This window comes from Trichosurus vulpecula, chromosome 2, assembly GCF_011100635.1.
Source record: "Trichosurus vulpecula isolate mTriVul1 chromosome 2, mTriVul1.pri, whole genome shotgun sequence".
Classification (NCBI taxonomy): Eukaryota; Metazoa; Chordata; class Mammalia; order Diprotodontia; family Phalangeridae; genus Trichosurus; species Trichosurus vulpecula.
The window spans coordinates 122,312,917-122,334,342 of NC_050574.1; the positions used below are offsets into that span (position 1 = coordinate 122,312,917).

General features: G+C 45.0%; 1 protein-coding gene across 1 annotated transcript in view; it reads right to left on the reverse strand.

The window, feature by feature from the left end:
• Nucleotides 1–21,426, reverse strand: part of SLCO2B1 (solute carrier organic anion transporter family member 2B1) — an 88,063-nt gene that overhangs the window by 44,060 nt on the left and 22,577 nt on the right. The window contains exons 3-7 of the mRNA XM_036745934.1: nt 18,614–18,744; nt 16,804–16,941; nt 13,913–14,075; nt 9,305–9,556; nt 7,431–7,529 (exon numbers count right to left, since the gene is read on the reverse strand). Coding sequence (XP_036601829.1) covers nt 7,431–7,529; nt 9,305–9,556; nt 13,913–14,075; nt 16,804–16,941; nt 18,614–18,721 — 760 coding nt within the window. The 5' untranslated portion in view covers nt 18,722–18,744. The remainder of the gene's footprint in view (nt 1–7,430; nt 7,530–9,304; nt 9,557–13,912; nt 14,076–16,803; nt 16,942–18,613; nt 18,745–21,426) is intronic.

Sequence of the window (21,426 nt, forward strand, 5' to 3'; positions counted from 1 at the left end):
AGTTGAAGGGCCTGGGTTGGAATCTTCGCTCTGCTCCTTCCTGGCTGTGTGACCTTGGGCAAGTAATTTGAGCTCTCTGAGCAGCTGTCTCCTCATTTATAAAAGATGAGGGGGTTGGAATTGATCATCGCTAGAGTTCCTCCAAGCTCCAAATCCCATGACCCACTTAGATTTTTAAAAGTCATTCGGGGAGATGTAAGTAAGTAAGTAACCCAAGGATGGATAGGAAAGAGCACAGTTCTAGAAGAATCAGGCTAGGAATGTAAGCATCCAGAAGGATTCTGGGCTTGGGAGGAGGGCCAATGACAACAAAAAGAACTATTAAAACTATTCTGGAGGCAATAAACCTCCAGGGGAACATCACAAGGCTCTGTCCTTGGCTCTGTTCTATTCAGCATTTTTATCAACGATTTGGATGGATGCAGAGATGGCGTTGGAGCTTGGGGATGACACAAAAGCTGGGAGGGACAAATGATATATGAGGTGACAGAATCGAGACCTCGGAAGTTCTGAACAGCTTGGAACAATGGACTGACTCTTCAATGTTCCTTCGTGTGGCACAGTGGAAAGAGCTTTGGGTTTGGACTCGGAACACTTGGTTTTGAGTTCCCGCTCTGCTGCTTGTCAGCTGCTGGACCTTGGACAATTCAGTCTTTCTGAGCCTCAGTTTTCTCATCTGTAAAATGGAGGCAGTAGTACTTTCACTACCTACTATACAGGGCTATCATAAGGCAAGTGCTTTATAAAAATCTTAAAGCACTTAGGATACACTTTGTTTTTTTCAGTACTGAATTCAATGTGACATATAAGTGATGAATGTAAAGTCCAGGGTTTAGATTTTTTTTTGAAAAATCAACCCCGGGGCAGCCAGGTGACACAGTAAGTAGAGCACTGGCCCTGGAGTCAGGAGGACCTGAGTTCAAATCCAGCCTCGTACACTTAACACACTTACTAGCTGTGTGACCTTGGGCAAGTCACTTAACCCCAATTGCCCTGTCTTTCCTCTCTTGTGGCATCAGAACTGAACATAGTGCTCCCGGTGAGGTCTGATCTGGAGAGAGGACAGGGAGCTCCATTGATAGCTGTTTCAACTTGGAAGGGATAATTTTGTGGCAGCCTTCATACCATACCACAAGCAGGCTTCGGGAACCTTCTGTAACATACAGGGCATTTGGAAAGGGTTTTACAAGGTTTTTTCAGAGACGAGGAAACTAAATCCTAGAGAGATAAGGTGAATTGTCTGTCCAAGGTCACACAGCTAGGAAATATCTGCCAAATCCAGAACTCTTTCTACTATCCCCTGATTCCTTTTTATAAGCATCACTATCCTGGACCTCTCAATATGGGATCCAGAAAAACTAGCCTTGTATCAATTCGTGTCTTTGTAGAGAGTTTGTTGTTGTTCAGTCGTATCTGACTCTTTGTGACCCCATTTGGAGTTTTCTTGGCAAAGACACTGGAGCGGTTTGCCATTTCCTCCTCCAGCTCATTTTACAAATGAGGAAACTGAAGCAAACAGGGTTAAGTGACTTTCCCAGGGTCATATGGCTAAAGTGCTGAGACCAGATTTGAATTTAGGTCCTCCTGACCCCAGTATGGCACTCTATCCAGTGCAACACTCAGCAACCTTAATGGAGCAATGAAAGTATCACTAGCCCCATTTTACAGATGAGGGAAGAAGAGAGTAGTAAAGAGCCTTGCTAAAGGTCACACAGCCAGTCAGTGGCAAAGCCAGCACTTGAACTCAGGACTTCTGATAGCAAATCTTATACTCTGATTACCCCCTCTGTTAGGACAAACTAATAAACTGCATAGTTAAGCTGGGCAGAAATCTTTTGTGCACATGGTATATAGCAGAAAAAGCTCTGAATTTAGAGTCAGAAGGCCTGGGCTCAAGTTCTGAATCCACCAATTCCAGCTGTGTGACCTTAGGCATTAGATCTCAATCTCTCTGAACCTCAGTTTTCCTATCTGTAAAATGAGAGGGTAGGACCATATGTTGTCTGAAGTTCCTTGCAGTTCCAAAAGCCTATGATGCTATACTGATGTCTCCTTCCCTTCCCCTGGTGTATTATTTCTAAATTTATATATTCTCCTTTCCTTTGTAAATAAGATCCCTAGGATGTGGTAAGGGAAGGGGGGGAGGCACCAGGCATTGGTATTCTATTGCGCTGATGAAAGGAGCAGAAGGGGGAAAGTCATTGTCATGCCAGACCAGGGGCTACTCATCCTGAGACCAGGGAGCCAGATGAACCCAGGGACCGGGGAGGTTAGGATGTTAGTGAGACTCAACCAGGGCTTCAGAATGAGTAAGGGAGGAAGCACTGGGCACAAATGTAAAGGGAAAGCTAGAATCCTCAGGAAGCTGATGTAGCTCAGCAAAGCTTAAAGCCCAGGGTTGGGTACAGTGTAACCCTCCTCCCTTCCAGTCTCTCTGAGCATTTCCTAGTAATTAGAGGTCTCCAAAAACAGAATGGGCAGGAGGGCACATGATCCCCCAGCAAGGCTGGATGAGCAGTTCTCAGGGCTGGTTTTTTTCCCCCAAAATTTACTCACAGTGGGCCAGAGAAAAACAAGCAGAAGGCAGGGGCATTTGCTGACTCCTGTTCTAGCCCAATCTTACTCTCACTCAATAAGGAAGCTTCCTTGTCAATGTCAATCTCCCACTTGTATTCAGGGAGGTATTGGAATAGATGGCCTCTAACTTCCAACTCAGAGACTCAGTTTAAATCCTCTTTCTAGTTTTATCCCTGTTCCAATTAATGCAGAGAGATAGAGTTAAAAAAAAATTGGGAGGGGGGCATCTAGGTGGCACAGTGAATAGAGCACCAGCTCTGGAGTCAGGAGGACCTGAGTTCAAATCTGGCCTCAGACACTTGACACTTACTAATTGTGTGACCTTGGGCAAGTCACTTAACCCCTCCAAAAAATTTTTTTTATCAATGTCTTTAAATCACGTAAACTTCCACTTGTATCCATCCCAAGAGCCTTTGGAATGGCAGTGTTTCTAGCCTAGCACCCTTAGCCATCATCCTGGAGATGCAGCCTGGCAACCACTCATGCAGAGGCTACCACCCCCAGCTTCTGAAGACCCAGAAAGTAAAGTTCTTGCCAGCAGAGGCCTTGGCACTGTCAGATGTCTCCACATCAGAAAAGGAAGTGATTTTTATCAGTGGAATTGATATTAAAGAAGATGCAATACCATTTGTTTTGTTCCTGCACCCTAAGGACCATGGGACTTTTCCATCTCACTTGCGGCTGAAACTGTGCATATGTATTATCTCCCCCATTAGACCATGAGTTCCTTGAGAGTAGGGACCGTCCTATTTTTCTATGTGTGTCCCCACAGTGCTTTGCACATAGTAAATGCTTAATAAATATTTTATTTATTAATTTATTCCCTTACCTCTCTCAAAGAGTCATCTCTTAAAACAGAAGTTTTAAAAAGAGGAAATGAGAAAGAAATCAGCAAAACCAATCAGTATGTCAAAAAATAAAATCAGATAACATATTCAACACACAAAGACCTTCCTCCCCTCCTCCCTTCCCAAAATCTGCAGAGGAGTTGGGGGAGGTGTCTACTCACAAGAGATAATCATATTAGTTCAAACAAGGCAGCAAGCTGGGAAGCTGTTTCATGGGGAGGGTGGGAATCACCCCCCCACCCCATAGGGCATAGGCACTCATCCTCTGCAAGCAATGGCTTATCCTAGCTACACCAGCCAATCTCTTCCTCCTATGAGTGTCTATGACATTCAGATTCAGGCCCACAAAGCCCATTCTTTTCTGCCTGGATCACAGCACCTTGGAGCTCAAGGTAGAAGGCTTTCCAGGATTTAGGACAGGAAAGAACTTTAGAGACCATTAACCCCAATATGTCACAAATGGGAAAACTGAGGTGGGAAGGGTGGGGGGGAATGATTATCCCTAGCTCACATAGGTAGTAAGTAGCAAAGCCAAGATTCAAAGCCACTTCCTCCACCTTTAAATCCAGTATTTTTTTAAATTAATACTCTACTGTCTCCCTTGGAGGGAGGGAAAGAAAGTTAGACAGCTAGGAATTAGGAAAAAATGAGGGTGAAACAACCAACCAGAGAATGACATTGACAAAGACACTTGGTTCCCGGTTGAGAGTGAGCCTGGTCTTATAAAATGGCCCAATGAGTTTGGCCTAGAGAAACAAAATGGCCTAATAACAATTAATTGTTCTGGGATGCAAGAACACCTTTCTGGGTCAGGAAGGGGAGCGGGCAGATCTTTGTGGTGAGGGGTTTCCAGGTTAGAGCACTTAACCAAGCCTAAGAAACCTAAGTTAAAGAATAAATTATGAAGTTTATGTGCTGGCAGTTGGGCTTAGAATCAGGCCTTCAGACCTTGCTCTGCCACATAATAGCAATGTGACCTTAAGTAAGTAAGTCCCTTCTATTCTCTGAACCTCTTTCCTCATCTGTAAAATGGGGATCATGTTGGAAGGCTTCTGGGGTCCCCTCCAGCTCTAAAGCTATGATCCCATGATTTTCTCATGGTTTCTCCCATTCATTATGATTCTTCCATACAACATGACTAATGTGAAAATGTGTTTAATAGGAATGTATATGCAGAGCCTATATCAGACTGCAGGCTGTCTTGGAGAGGGAGGGGGGAAGGAGGGGGAGAAAATTTAAAACTTATGGAAGTGAATGTCAAAAACTAAAAATAAACAAACTAAGAAAAAAACCAACCTGACACTATATTCAGCATTCCATACACATAGACCTCCTCCCCAAATCTGCAGAGAAGTTAGGTGAGGTGTCTTATCACAAGAAATAAACAGAAGAGTTTAAATGAAATTCAAGGCAGCAGGCCAGGAAGCTGGATGTTTATACATGTGCATACACATATACATCTATAACACGTACAATGCACACATGTATATAGTATGTGTCTGTGTGTTTGTGTACATGTACGTATGTAATTGGTGTGTATCAATATATTGTGTATGCGTACATATACGCATACACATGTGTGTGTGTGTGTGTGTGTGTGTGTGTGTGTGTGTGTGAGATTTCTGGAAAAAGCAAAGAAGGCACTGGGTTCAGAGCCAGTAGGCCTGGGTTTAAAAACCACCTCTGCTCATTAGACTATAAGGTCCTCAAGGGCAGGGGCTGTTTTCTTGTTTTCCATCGCATCTTCTCTTCCCTGCCCCCCTTCCTGCTTCATACTGTGCCTGGCACATAGTAAGCACCAATAAAGTCTTGTTGATGGACAGATTCCTACTTGCAACTGTGGGATCTCAGTTCAATTGCTTTTTCTCCCCCCAAAGGGCTCATTGCCCTCTGTGAAATAAAGGGTTTGGACTAATTGAGAGCCATGGCCCTTTCCCAGGCCTAAATCCTACGCAATCGATGAATCTTAGGAACTGCTCTGAGTTTCCGTTGTCTCATCTGTAAAAGGGCAGTAAGACCACCTCCCTCCCTTAAAAGGCTTTGAAAATTTCAAGCAATCAGAGATAGGGGCCATTGTCTCTGAATGTGCACATTCTTTTTTTTTTCTCCTTTGTAAGGGGAAACACAAATAAACCTTGAAAATATGAGCTTGTGGTCCAGAGTGGGAGTGGGGAGTGCAGCCAGAGTAAAATCTACTTGAGGGCAGATGCTGTTTCAGTCATATACCTTTGCAACCCCAGAAGCTAGCATTGTCCCTCTGACATAGTGGGCACTTTCTGAAGTGAGCAGATGCTTGAACCCAGGTCTTGTGGTAGCAGCAGGGGAAGGAAGGAAGGTAATTAAGGATAGAGGGTAGCGGGTCTCTGAACCCAGGGAGCACAGCAAATCAAAGGGCTAGGAAAGTCATCCCTAGGAGTTTTAAGTTAGGCTTTAGGAAGAGATCAAACAAGGCTGAGAGATTTGGCCCTGGGGCCCAAAGTTTTGAGGAGGCACTGAGGAAATGGCAAGACAATGGTGAGTATGACATGGTCCCTGACCTCATGTTTTACAAACTAACAGGGAGTGTATTGAGGCCATATGGGAGTGAGGGTTTGGAGAGTGATACAAGAATTATGTAAGTAACTAGGATACAAGGTGGACTGTGAAAAGGGGAAAGGAGAGATCCAGGAAAGGAGCCCAAAGGAAATGTGAGGAAAGAGAGAGGTGGAAACTCAGGGAAGACTTCCTGGAAATCAGAGCACCTGAGCTGGGCCTTGCAGGGAGCCCAGCACTCCTGACAGGGAGAAATGAGGAGACTGCATCCCTGCCCTAGGGGACTTGTTTGCATAAATGGGACTGAGGAAGGGGCAGGACCAAGTTGGGGAACGTAGAGTAAAATGATTTGCCAGTAACAGAATATATGAAGGGGAGTAATGTGAAATCAGGCCGAGGCCCAAGAGGACTGATGATGAAGCAAGCTTCCCATCTCCTGACAGAGAGGCAGCTGATAGACTCAGGACGCAGAATGAAACATATTTTTGGGCCTGGCCAATGTGGGAATTTGTTTGGCTTCATTGTGGTTTTGTCATAAGAATTTTGTTTTCCTTTTTCTTTTTCAAAATGAAAGGAGAAGGTGGGAGGGAGAGAAAATAAATACCTGTCAACTAAACAACAAAAGTTAAAAAAAAAATGAGCCAATAGTGAAGGCTGCAGCCCTCATTGCCCCTTCCTTTCCCTGAGGTTCCTTGTGTATCCTGGGGTGGGGGTGGCCCCTTCAGTGGCTCCCTAGAAGCCAAGACTCACTGAAGTGCTAAGCCTCTGGTTTTAGGAAGTTGCCACCACAGGCCAGAAACACATCTGGGCAGCTCGAAAACTGAGTGAGGCTTCTCGGTACTGCACCTCATTGCTCCACCCATCCCTTTCCTGACTCCAGGAAAGCCTAGGGACTTAGTGTCTGGGTATCCTGTTTCCCCCTTTGAAAGATCCAGAATCATTTTCTTGAGGCTTCAGTTTCTCCTTTGAACTAAAAGAATAGTAACAGCAGGGCCGCTTTTTCTACATTGTTTTAAGATGTATAAACCACTCTTTCCACAAAACTAAGTCATTGCCAGAGAGCCAACCCTCCCTTCCCTCCCTCCCTGCCTCCACTTCCCCCACTGAAATCAATCAATCTCTCTCTCTCCTCAAATTTTCCTAAACCAATCAACAAGCATTTATTAAGCACCTATTATGTTTTTGGTAGTGCGCTAGGCATTAGGGAAACAAGTACAAAAAAATGAAACTTCAGAATAAGGATTGTTTCCTTTTGTCTTCCCCCATGGTTCCTAGCACAGAGCTGGGCCTTCAGAGTAGACAAAATCAATTGGATGCTCCAATAAAACCGGTTGTAATGCCCCACTAGTCTTGTTCCATGTTGTTTCTGGATCTCTGGGATTATCATGCCCTCCCTTCTCTTCCCTCCTCCCCTCCATTTCCAGCAGTCAAAGGATGTTGAGGAAGGGGATAATTAGAGAAAGGGGAACTCACCTTCGGGCATCCGATCAATATCCACATAAAACCTCAGCATGAGGCCTCCAAGCCCATAGGCCAACCCTGGTCCAATGAGAGTCACAGCAAACAGGATCCCTGTTCATGGCATAAAATCTTGGGTCAAGGCATAGCCCAGGACTTCTCAGCCAGGGCTGTGACACATACTTCTCATTCTCCCAAAGCCTCACAGAATCTCTGAGTTGGAAGAGATCTCAGATGACCCTTGTTCTAGCCTGTACCCAAATAGGAATTCCTTCTATAAGTGTTCTTGATGAGTAACCACCCATTCTCTCTTTGAAGACCTCCAGTAATGGGGAATTCACAATGTCCTGAGTCAGCCTAATCTACCTTCAGATAGCCCAATACTCAAATCCAAGCCAAGCAACCCAAATGCTCTTCCATACTTTCTACTAAGCCATTTCTTTCATTACCAAAAAAAAATATTATTTTCAATGAAATCCCCCTACCACTTCCCTCATTGAGAAAGAAAAAACAAGAAAAATAAAATGCTTGTGAGTCAAGCAAAAGAAATTCCTACACTGGCCACGTCAAAAAATATGTATTTCTCATTCTGCACCTTAAGTCCATCACTTTATTATCAGGCAGTGGGATCAAGTCACTTCTTTCCAATGACTCAGTGTCAGAACATGCCCTTACCACCTCTAGAAAAGCTTCTTGTTTTGATCAGACAAAAGCTAAGGTTCTCCTCCCTCCACACCCATTGCCTGGACAAGGAAAGCTCTTAGATGCTCTCTTAGCCCTAAGCTCAAGGCTATCCTTTAACCAGTGATAAGATTAATGGAAATCTCAATTTTGAGCCCTGTCCTAATCGCAATCCAAACACAACCACAAACCCTACCCTTAGTCCAACCCTAACCCCAACCCAAAACGGAATCCTAAAACTTACCTCCAATCTTAGTTCCAATTCCTGCACATCTCAACCTCAATGGTAAATAGCAACAGCTATAGCTAGCATTTATATAGTTCTTTAAGGTGTGCAAATATTATTTAATTTTATTCTCATAATAACTGACAATATTATCTCCATTTTACAGATGAGAAAATTGAGGCAGATAGACGTTAAGTGACTTGTTCGGCCTCACACAGCTAGTAATTGTCTCAGGCAGGATATGTACTCAGTTCTTTTCCTCTTCCATGTCCAGGCATCTATCCACTGTGCAACCTAGCTGCTTCCCCAGTTGAAAATCCAGTCTTAACACCTAACTCTCATCCCAATACCACTGCAGCCATACCTAAGAACCACCATGAACCTAATTCCAAAATGAATCAGGGCAGCTAGAAGGTGCAGTGAGTACAGCACCGGCCCTGGAGTCAGGAGGACCTGAGTTCAAATGTGACCTCAGACACTTGACACACTTACTAGCTGTGTGACCTTGGGCAAGTCACTTAACCCCAATTGCCCTGCCAAAAAAACAAAAAACAAAACCAAAAAAATTAATCAAAATGAATCCAACCCAGTTCTAACATTAATATCACCCTTTTGCCCTAATCCTAACCCTTAACCCCAACTGCTCTACTAATGTTAACCCCAACTCTAAGCCAGCCCCAAGTCAAAATTGAACTGAAACCCCAACCTCAGTCCAAATCCTTTAACCTAGCCCCAAATCTAAATGTACCTTTAACTCTGCCTCCAAATCGAAACCCTATCTGAATATCGTATCCAAGTCCTAATCCAGTCCTAACAAATGCAATTTAAAACTCATTCTCACCTTTAACCTTTAATCCCGAAACTAACTCTAACACCAGCGTCATTCATAATCTTATTTGTAAACCTCACACTAGCCCCAATCCCTAATTCCATCTCCCAGATTCCCAGGGTCCTGGCTAAGGATACCATGTTTGACTCTTACCTAAGTAGAAGGGAGAGTTGCTGGGGTGAGCAAAGTCATCGATGTAGGAGATTCCAAAGGGCTGGATGGGCACGGCAGCCACACCAAGCAGGGTCTGTGCCAGGAACATGAGCCCCACCACCGCCATCTGTGGGCCCTCCGAGTGTGAGGCACAGCTGCTATTGTTTGGGGTTGAGACTGAGGCAGAGGCCAGGGCCAGTGCTGGGGCCTGCGGCAGCAAGCATAAGGAAGAAGCAGAATCCTGAGGCAGGTCTGTGGAAACAGGAGGAACAGGTAAATGGTGATGTAGGGAAAGTCACCACAGAGATCAGTCATACTCAGCTCATTTATTACCCCTAGGTCAGTCCCTCTGCTGTATTCTGGCCTCTGCCCCCGCCTCCTTCCCACCTCATGGTGTAGAGAGGAAAGAACATTGACCTAAACAACCATAGCACTGAATTAAGAACAAGAGCATCTGGGTTCTAATCTCACTTCTATTTACTGCCTGTGTGAACTTAGACAAATTATCTCCCCTCTCTGGGCCTTAAAATGCAGGGAGCTGGACTAGAATCAGGAATTCTTTACCTGAGGGCCATGAACTTACTTTTAAAAAATATTTGTAACTATTTTAATATTATAAATCCTGTGTATTTTTATTTTATGCATTTAAAAACATTATTCTGGAGAAGGGGTTCAGAGGCTTCCCCAGACTCCTGGAAGACAGATCCATGGCATAAAAAAGGTTAAGAACTGCTGGACTAGATGGTCTCTAAGGTCCCTCTAGCCCTGACCAAATCGGTTACTAACTTCCTGTGCTTCAGTTTCTTCCTCTATAAAAAGGCAGAGTTTGACTAGACGGTGTCTGAGGCCCCTTCTAAACTTTAATAATTCCTAAACTACTGGATTGGACTGCCTTTTCCCTCTTGAGTTCAAATTTATACCCTTTACCTTCATTTTGGGGTTTATTTAGAGTTTATTCCAGGACACATCTTCCCTGTATAATAAAAGCACACCCTCAACGAAGACAGTCAATAATATTTGCTCACCTCATACAAGCTGCAAATATTTGGCAAACAAACTTTTTAAGACTCTTGTTTACACACACACACACACAAATCAGGCCATTTATTTCAGGGAGACCATGTTGATAATAAAAATATTGAATTTCAATGACTGGATTTGGGTTCAAATCCCAGCTCTGTTATTACTTGTGTATGCCTTTCCTTTATCTCCTGGGGCTTTAGTTTCCTCCTCTAAAAACCTTGGATTTAGATTCAGAGCTCCTTCCAGCTCTGAAACTCTACAGCCTCTGCTCCAAGCTCCCTTCCAGTTCTGATACACCATGTGCTGTATTGTTCCATGCCCTTGCCAGGATGCACTGGGGAAGAGTGGAAAAGAGAGAATCCTTACCCTGTTACTCACTTCCCCATGACTTTGGGTGCACCCCTTAATGTCTGTGGGCCCAAGTTTCTTTGGGCTATACAATGAAAGCATTGGACTAGATGACCTCCAAGGTCCCTCCCAGCTCTGACCTTCTACATTCTAGGGTCTTTCCAGCTCTACAATTGTATTTATGCATTTTTGTTTACCCTGTAGAATCATAACCTTTCCAAGACTCTATCCTGAGCCCTCCTCTCTTCTTTTTCTTTTTTTTTTTTTTGCAGGGGGAAGGCAGGGCAATTGGGGTTAAATGACTTGCCCAAGGTCACACAACTAGTAAGTGTGTCATGTGTCTGAGGCCGGATTTGAACTCAGGTCCTCCTAACTCCATGGCCGATGATCTGCTCACTGTACCACCTAGCTGCCCCTCCTCTCTTCTTTTATACTGTTTCCTTTGAGTATCTCATCAGCTTCCATCTCTATGCAGATGATTCTCAAATCCGCATGTCCAGTCCATGTCCAAGGAGTCTTTCCTGACTCCTAGTCTTGCATCTCCAGTGCTCATTGGGCAGCTTGAACTGGATAGCTAGCAGATTTCTTAAACTCGATATGTCCAAAACTGAACTTATTCTCTTTTCCCTCAAACCTTCCCCTCTTACTGACTTCATTAGTATTGTTGAGGGTACAACCATCCTTCCAGTCACCCAGCCTCACAGCCTAGGAAGCATCATTAACCTCTCACTCTCTCACTCTGCTATATCTCTGTCTATCCTACCTTGGAAACATTTTTATATACACTTCCTTCTTTCCTGACCCTGTCACCTGGTGCAGGTGCTCATCACCTCACACCTGGACTACTGCAATAGCCTTCTAATTGGCCTTCCTGCATCAACTCTAGAACATCTTCCAATCAGCTCTCAAATTGATCTTCCTGAAGTTCAAGGCTGACCATGTCACACCCCCTATTCAATAGACTCCAGTGGCTCCTTATTACTTCCAGGATCAAATAGGAAGTCTTTTAAAGCACTTTATAACCTAGCCCCTTCCTACCTTTCCAATCTTCTTGCACTTTACACTCTCTCCCTTCCATGTTCTTGGTAATCCAGTGTCAATGGTCTCCTTGTTTTTCCTTCAACTAGACACTCCACCTCCCAACTCTGGGCGTTTTCATTGGCTGTTCCCCATTTCTGGAATAGTCTTCCTCTTCAGCTCCACTTCCAGGTTTCCCTGGCTTCCTTCAAGTCTCAGCTAAAATCTCATCTTCTGCAAAAAGTTTTTTTCAGTCTTCCTTAATCTTAGTGCCTTCCTTCTGAGATTACCTCCCATTTTACCTGTCCATATGTTGTATATACATAGTTGTTTGCATGTTATCTCTTCTATTACTGATCCTTCCTTGACAGGAAGGGTCATTTATTTATCCATTCATTTATTCATCCATTCATTCATATATCCATCCATCCACCCACCCACCTATCTTTACTGTTCTTAGTATTCCAGCACTTAGCATGGCATCCGACACATACTAGGTGCTTGATACATGCCTGTTGACTCGACTTTCTTCACAATGGTAATATTTGGAGCTGAAGTACAAGACTTTGCATAATAGACCCTAACTGAGAAGATCCAAGCCATACAAACTTCCTCAGTTCCCCTTTTCTATGCCTCAAAACTTCTCTGCGTCCTCACCCATTTCTCTATCTGTCCTCCAGTTTCACAGGACGAAGTCCCATTCCTCCACTGTAGTATCATTAGATCTGACGATGCTGGTTCTTGGCTCTGTTTCTAACTTACAATGTGACTTTGAATAAGTCACTTGTCTTTGGACCTCAGTTTTCTCATGTGAAAAAAATAACAAGATATTGGACTAGATGGCCCTTCTGGCTTTAAATTTTTAAAAATTCCTTAAATTTTTGATCTCATCTCCTTTAGGACCATGCTCCAATGACCATCTCCTCTTTCTCATGAATCATTGATCTCTCTCTCTCTCTCTTTCTCTTATTACTGGACCCTTTCCCTTTGCCTGTAAGCATCTTTTCATTGCATTAAACATACCCTTTCTTCAATACTTCGGATACCTTTTCTGCTACTACCACCAAGCTACCAACACCTCCTTCTTCTTCCTTTCCCCATCAAAGTTGTAGAAAGCATCATCTACACTTGTTGACTCCATTTCCTCATGCCCTCCTCACTCCTCAATCCCCTGTACTCTGGTGTTAGACTGCACCACTCCACAGCCTGATCAGAGGTCAACAATGAGCCCCTAATTATCAAATGCAATACCTATGAGCAGTCCTTATCCTCATGTGAGTTCCCTGAAGCATTTTATGGTTTCTGGTAGTAGCCTTTTGGTTGGTTTCTCTTTCTAAAGTCTTTTCCACTCAGATCCATCCTCTTCCAAAAGAAGATACAGGGATAAGACTGGTTGTTATACTGCTCATACTGTTTTATGCTGTCTCTGGGCCTCGGGCCTCCACTCAGCTATCAGACTGATCCTCCTAAATCCCAGGTCTGACCATATCACGCCTCCTATTTGATAAACTCTTATCACCTTCATGATCAAATAGAACGTCCTTGGTTTGTCAAGGACCACTAACTCTATAGCTCCTCTTCCACATGTCAATTGCCTGTTGTACCCCTTCACCCAGGTGCTCCAATGGCCACTCGCCTTAACAGGTTCCTGGAACTTATCTTTCCATCTAAACCTTTTTCTCCTTCCAACTTGCTTATGTTTGCGTGGCAAACCACTATCCTCCTAGACACCCAGACTTCGACTCTTAGAATTGTCTTTGATTCTTTCCTTTCCCTCCCCTCCCCTTCTTCACCCAGTCACTTTCCAAATCTTGTTGATTCTACCTCCAAAACATCTCTCATCTTGTCATCGAGTTAACAGCTCCACTCATGCTGACAATTCAGCCTAATTCAGGATCTCATAACCTCTTGTCTGGCCTCCTAGCTAGTCTCTACCATCCTTCAATCTCTTCCCTCTCTAATCCATCTTTCAAAGACTTGCCAAAATAAATCTTCTAAAAGGATAAGTCTGCCCTTGTTACTAGCCTGTCCAGAACATTTAGTACCCCCGCCCCATTACCTAGAGAATTCATTAGCTTGGCATTCAAGGCTCACTAGAATTTAATATTTCTCCATTTTTCCAGACTTCTTTCTCACTACTCCTCATAAGAACTTTATGTTCCATCAACTGGGTGACATATCCCCATAGGCTCCCAACGGTCTGGTTCCAGGCTCCCTCACCAATGTCAACGTGGTCATAACGATAGGGCTCAGCGATGAAGTGGGGAAGGCTCATGAGGAGCCCTGCCACCGCGACTAGAAGAGCTCCAAGGCCAATCAGACGGGGCCGGTGGACCCGGCTCCCAAAGTAGCTCACGAATACGATGAGGGCTGTGTTCCCCACCTGCAAGGGAGAAGAGTCAGGAAGGGGTAAAAGGCTGACAGGCTGACTTCCTCTCCATGAGCCACTGTGCGATGATCTGGGAACAGCCCTGGACTTGGGGTAAGAAACCTGAGATTGAATCCCAGCTCCAATACCCACCAGCTGTGTATGGCCACCCACAAGTTCCTTTAGTCCTCTGAACCTCAATTTACTCCTCTGAAAAATGGGGACAATAATCCTTGTACTATCTTCCTTAGGAGACGGCATGGAATAGTCAATAGAGAGCTGGCCTGGACATACATGGATTGATGTAGTAATGTTTGTGCTTCTGTACTATCAAAGAGAGGGCTGTAGCACTGAGAAGCCTCAAACCCCCGCAGTCTATCTGAAAACCAAATCTTTCTTGTCTTTGGTCCCTACCCAGCAACATGGAAGTGGGGTGAAGGTCTGATGTTACGGAAATTTACAAGACTTAAGACTAATAATCCAAGACTCCACTTGCTTATTATCAGTCTCCTGAGAATCTAGGAATGAAGAAAAGTGCGCTGGATATGGAGACCTTGCTTTGATTCCTGGCTCTGCCACTAACTCTAAGTGTGACTTCAGGAAAGTGGGTGAACCTCTCTGGCCTGCAGTTTGTTCCCCTGTAACATACAGAGGTTAGGCTAGATGAGCTCTAAAATTCTTTCCTGCTCTAGCCCCCAAAGCTTCTGCATCCCTCCCTTTCCCTTAGACCCCAAGCTAACTTGATGCTGAGAATGGACATCATCTGTTAGAACTCATCTCTACAGATTGGGGTCACCTCATCCATTTGCCTGTCTCCAAGTAGCTTGTTCCAGGAGACCTCCTGCTATATTTCACTCCCATCCCCACAGCTCACACTCTTATACTCATGCCTACCTTGTTCTCATTCAGTTGCATCTGACTCTTTGTGACTCTATTTGGGGTGGTGGTTGTTTTTTTGGCAAAGAGACTGGAGTGGTTTGCCATTTCCTTTTCCAGCTCATTTTTTTTACAGATAAGGAAACTGAGGAAAACAGATTAAGTGACTTGCCCAGGGTCACATAGCTAAGAAGCGTTTGAGACTGTATTTGAACTCAGGAAGATGAGTCTTCCTGATTCCAGGCCTGGTGCTCTATCCACTGGGCCACCTAGCTGCCTTCATGCCCAACTAGCAGTCCTCAAAAAGAGAATAAGAACATGGGAGAGGCTTCCAACTCTAGACCCTCATCAAGCCAGGGCATGGAGGGAAATGTGCCCACTGCTATAGATATAGGGGTAGAATCACAGAATTCAAAAGCTGGAAGGGACCTAAGAGCCCTGGCCTGGGAGTCATGAGACCTTGGATATAACTTTTTCTCCTCGACCACATTGCTATGTGATCTTGAGTAAATTACTTAATCCTTATGGCTTCATTCCCCTCCTCTGTGGGATGAAAAGGTTGAACTAAATGATCTTTGAAGTCCTTTCTGACCCTAACATCTATGAATTCATGAGTCCAGGGCTGCTTCGACTTGCCACGTGACCTGGGGTGATTGATTTCCCCTTCCAGAGCCTTCGTTGTCTCCTATGTGAGACAACTGGGTGCTCCCCAGCTCCAGGATTCCACAATTAGCCCTTTCAAGCTAAGCTATTCTAACACTCTCATTTTATAGAAGAGGAAACAGGCTGAGAAAGGGGGCTGCTTGCCTAAGGTTGTACGCAATTGAAAAATCTCCACTTTCCATCTTTAGGCTCTAGAGGCCAGGAGAAGTGGTGGGGGTGGGGTAAGCATTTGGTGACTTTGAACAACAGCACTGTGTGGTGGGGATGAAAGGCAACCCCAATTATCCTTAAAAGAGTCTGTCTGGCCAGTTCCAGCCTCCACAAAACAAATCCAGGGTAGGAGCTTACTAATTGTTCATAAACTAACAGAACGTCAGAGTTGGAAAGGACCTTAGAATAGAATATAGAATGCAGACAGCTAGGTCGTAGAATATTTGAGGGGGAAGGAAAGGTATCCTAGAACATAGAACTCAGGATCTATGAGAGACCTTAGAACATAGAATATTAGACCTGAATGGACCTTACAACAGAGAATGTCTGAACTGGGAGAGACCTTAGCACATAGAGCATTAGAACTGAAAGAAACCTTTAGAACGTAGAACGTTAGAACTGGGAGGGACTGGAGAGATCATGTAATCTAATCTTTTATTTGTATAGAGGCATGTGACTTTTTGATGGTCACAGGGTGTTAGGGAACGTACAGGAGTCTTCTCACTACATGGTGTTGCCTCTTGGAGAGTGAACTGTTACTTTAATTTATTTAGTTTTAGTTTAGTTTATATTTTGTTTCCACAAGATTTTGACTTCCAAATTTTCTCCCCATCTCTCCCCTCCCTCTCACCCAAGATGGCATGCATTCTGATTACACCTTCCCCTAGTCTGCCCTCCCCTCTATCATCCCACCCCACCCCTCTTATTCCCTTCTCCCTTACTTTCTTGTAGGGCAAGATATATTTCTATACCCCACTGCCTGTATATCTTATTGGACTGTTACTTTTGAAGACATAGGGTGAGACCCTGAAGGCCTGGATACAGAAGAGTATCACTGGGAAGACCAACCACAGCAAAGGGTAGAGTCCTGGGCACAGTCAGCAGAGAGAACTGAGACAAGTCAGGAAATGGGAGAGAGAAAGAAGATACCTTCACTTGCTCCCCCAGTGTGCCAGGATAGCCAGAGCACAGCGGGCAGGGGGAGTGGACATACCTCATTGAAGGCAGCCAGGAGCCCTGAGGTCTGACTGGACAGGCCAAAGCGTTTCTCTATGGTAGAGATGGAGCTCTTCAGGTAGCCTGAAATCATGAGCTGGGCCAGCTGCAGCAGGCTGTGGCAGAGTACGAAGAACTGCAGAGACAAAGAGGGGGAAGGGAGGAGAGTGAGGGATAGCAGAGAGGGGAGAGATGGAGACAGAAGAGAGGGAGACACAAAAGAGAGGGAGAGAAGGAGGGAGAGACAAAAGAGAGGGAGGGAGAGACAAAAAAGAGGAGAAGGAGGGAGAGACAGAGGAGAGGGAGGGAGAGACAGCAGAGAGTGGGAGAGATAGAAGAGAGGGACAAAGGGAGGGAGAGACAAAAGAGAGGGAGAGGAGGGAGAGACAGAGGAGAGGGAAGAAGAGATAGAGAAGAGGGAGAAGGGGAGGGAGAGACAGAAGAGGGAGGGTAACAGAAGAAAAGGAGAAAAGGAAAGACAGAAGAAAGGGAGGGAGAAAGAGAGCAGAGAAAGAGAAATACAAAAGAGACGGAGAAAGGAGACATGATTTATGTGAGAAGGAACATGTGGGCAGAGAGGGAGGAGATATTTATTAATTCCTCTTAAGCTTCTGAAGCAGGACCCGCAGGAGGTGGGAAGGAATGGGGAGAGAGAGAAAAAGATCCCAGGGAAGTCTCTTGGAGAGCTGGTAGGGCCAATACAACTAGAAGTGCAGAACTCCAAAACACTATTGGTGGCAAAAGTTTGTGGGCTGTGAATTCTCCTTTGCTTCCTAGATCCCCACTTCTACGCCCTCCACCTCACCAGGAGCTGATGCTCACCTCAAAGTCAGAGATGAGCTATATTGGTGGGTTGCTGTGGTTGGAAAGGGTATGAGAGCTCCTGGAAGAGGGAGTGGGGGTAAGTGGGACTAGGGGACCCCTTTCTGGCCACCCAACCTCTACCCTGGAGTTGGGTGAGGAATGTCTTTCCTTATTCCACTCACCTTGTTCTGTCCCTTATGTCTCAGTTACAGGCCCTTTCACCCAAGAGGGCTTCCAGGATTGACCCAACACAATCACCCCTGTCCTCCATCCACTTCTCCCTCCTATCCCCAAGGACTCCTCTAGCTGTCTTTTAGGATTTGAGATCAATTCCAATTTATTAATAGTTCAGGACAAATCCCAGGCCATTCTGTTATCACCCTGTCCCCCGCCCCCACTCACTCCCACCCCATTGTCCTGGGACTCTCCCTCCTTTTCAGGCAGAGCTCTGGGATTATGAGACAGAGAGGGAGAGAGAGAGACAGATGGACACAGATATGGACACAGACATGGACACAGACACAGACAGACAGACAGAGAGACAGAGACACAGAGACAGAGACACAGAGAGAGACAGAGAACTAAGGAAGAAAGTGAGGACAGAATATATCTCATTCGATTCACGGTCAAATAAAGATAATTTTTTTGGATAATAGTCATTTGGCCCCAACTGCCTCTTTAGAGTAGAGAACAATAGCTGATTCTTTTGCATTTATAGATTTTTATTGACCCATTTGTATATGATCTGTATTCTCTTTCCTTATTGGGGGCTCCTTAGGTTCTACTTGTGAGGGTCCTGGTAACTGAGCCACAAGCCAGACCCTCTTCCAAATTTCCCTGTCCCCAGAGCCATGCACTCATTCTCATTTCTCCTTATAAATGTTTGTTGAATTGAATTCAATTTGAGGATAAGGATTTCCCTGAGCCCTTCTTCTCCAGGAGCAGCCACTGCCCAACTCTATCAGCCCGTCCTCCCCAAGGTTCCCTGGTGGCAGATTTGGTACCTTGATGCTGAGAAATAGATTGGAACAGAACCTCTTCTGGACTGGCTCAGCTTGACTTTTAGATGCAGGCTTACTGTTCATCTTGACCTCAGTTTTGGGATCTGACATTTCAATCCTCTGCTGGGCGTGTCCTATAAAGAGATGTGTCCCACCATGGGGTGGAAAGAGATCAGGTCATGGGTCTTTCAGGACTTCAGTCTCCTCTCCTGGAAACCTGTCCAGTTAATTAGCACATAGGTGAGATCTGGCTAATCTTCTCCTTTCCCCCAGAACTGGTCACCCTTAGATGGCCCTTAAGATGCTCTTAGTCCTTTCTGCCTATCTATCTATCTATCTGTTTTATGTACACACACCCATATATACCCACAATATATTTATATATACTATATATGTGTATATGTGTGCATATGTATATACATATATACACATACATATACACACACATATCAGTACGAATAATGAAAGGTTGAATGGGAGAGGGGCAAACGAGAGATCCAGAGGATGCAAGTACCCTAGGAAAACTAGAAGAGAGAGAAAAGACTTGATTTTTAAATTTTCTAATCTAGTCATTTCTAGTGAGAGGCAAAATGGATTAGTGGATAGAGAGCTGGCCTCAAAGCCAAGAAAAGCTGGGTTCACATCCTGGCTGTTTGGCCCTGGGCATGTCCCTTAACCATTCAGGCAACTGAAAAGCGACTCAATAAGAGTTCTAAGTTGCAGAAATGAAATGCAATGAAATCCCAGGTCTAGTCCCCTGGTTCTCTCCCTCTATCTATCCCTCCATCCCTCCCTCCCTCCATCCCTCCATCCATCTATCCATCTATCTATCATATTCCCCTAGGAGACTAGAAGCACCTTGTGCTTTTCATCCCAGATTTAAGAGCCAGAAGGAATCTTAGAGGCAATTTAGCCCAGCCCCTCCTCATTTTACAGATGAGATCACTGAGGCCAACAGAGTTCAAGTCATTTGCCCAAGATCATTCAGCTGATCAGTAGCATAGGCAGGATTCCAACCCCGATCCTCTGACTCTAAAATCAATACTTTGCACTTCTAGCACTTTGTATCTTCCAAAGCCCTGTCCATGGTAGACACTTAAAGGTGCAGAATTGCCCTGGGGGATGGGCAGAACTGTTCCAGGGGCCTGAACTCCCAGTTCAGGTTTGCAGAAGTGTTAAAGCATAAAACCAGAGACTATGAAGGACTCAAGGACTTGAGTTTCTGACCTATCTTTTTGTTTTTCAATTCTATGCTTAATATTCCAAGGGCAAAAGAAAGAGCCTTGCTTATGAAATGGCCAGTCTCTCTTATGTACTGTTTCCAGTTAGATTTTCCATAAACTCCCTTTGTTGCCTGCTGTGTTCCAACCAAGCCAGCCTTCCTGTCTTTCTCCATACTGGACATTCCATGTTGGTATACTCTGCCTACTTCCTCCATACAAGGTCCTTCCTGTCCCTGGGCTCTCCCAGCCAGTTTGTCAGGGCTCTCTCCTTCCACCAAACTGCTTCATATGTATTTTGTATAAACTCTGAAGTTTTTTCTAGCTCCAACATTCTGTGATTCTAAGTTTGTCGCTACCTTCCAAAGCCTCTCCCACTCTGTCCCCTTGCCCCTCCCCACTGTCCCCCTCCCCCTCCCCACCCTGTCCTCCTGCCCCTCCCCACTGTCCCCCTCCCCCTCCCCACTTCATGCTGAGAATGAACAGCATCTCCTCTTAAACTGTTATCTCTAGCTTGAAGCCTCTGGCTTGGCAGCTGGAGAGGACTCATTGAGCTCTGCTGGCATCATCCTAGAGTCTGTTTCCACATGCTTTCCTAGAACTTCCTGAGGGAATGAGTTGGAAGACCCCAGAGCAGTTCCCTGGAAGAGCTCAAGATTTTAAAACTGGAAACAACTTTAAGAGATCATTTAATTTTATCCTTTCATTTTACAGGGGAGGAAATTCAGCTCAAGCAGGGGAAGTGATTACTCTAAGGCGATATAGGTAGGAAGAAGTAGCAGGTGTCCAAAAATTCAAATCTAGTGCCTTTGGAGCTATTCCCAGGGATTTGGGGAAACTGATGCAAACCTATAACTGAGGAGACATCCCTAGTAACTTTATTTTTTTTCCCTTTAAAGTCCTGAATCAGCCTGGACTGAGCCAGCTGAAGGCCAGCCTGTCTGGAGGTGAGGGGTATAGTGTTGTGCAAGATGATCCCAGGACCCCAGGCTAGGATGGGGAGGCATACTGAGGTCAGAGTGATGGTACCTGCTGGGAATACTACTCTCCTTGTCTCCCTGGGGAGCCCAGTGAACAGTCTAGCAAAGACTTCTTCCAGGCTCTACCTGGAAACCCCCTCTGGTTGCCTCCTTTCTCGTGCACTCCATAAGGAAGTCTCTTGCATTGATTGTCCCCCTTCCTCTCACCTCCTGGACACTTTCTCTCTCTCTCTCTCTGTCTCTCTGTCTCTCTGTCTCTGTCTCTGTGTGTGTGTGTGTGTCTCTCTCTCTCTGTCTCTCTGTCTCTGTCTCTGTGTGTGTGTGTGTGTGTCTCTCTCTCTGTCTCTCTCTGTCTCTCTCTCACTCTCTCTCTCCTCCCAGGGTTCCCCCTCATTCAGTTCCCTTTAAACTCACACAAGAAATTCATAGGGCAAGGAAACACCTTCTCTAGGCATGTCATCCATTTTCCTCCCTCCACAGCCTATGGTACCCACCTAGACTATTCCCATCTGTAACATAATGAAGAACCTGGTCTGTGAGGCTGCGGTAGGTCTGGGATTGAGTCAGGCTCTGCCACTGACTTGCCATACTACTTTAGCATCCCTCCCCCTTTCTG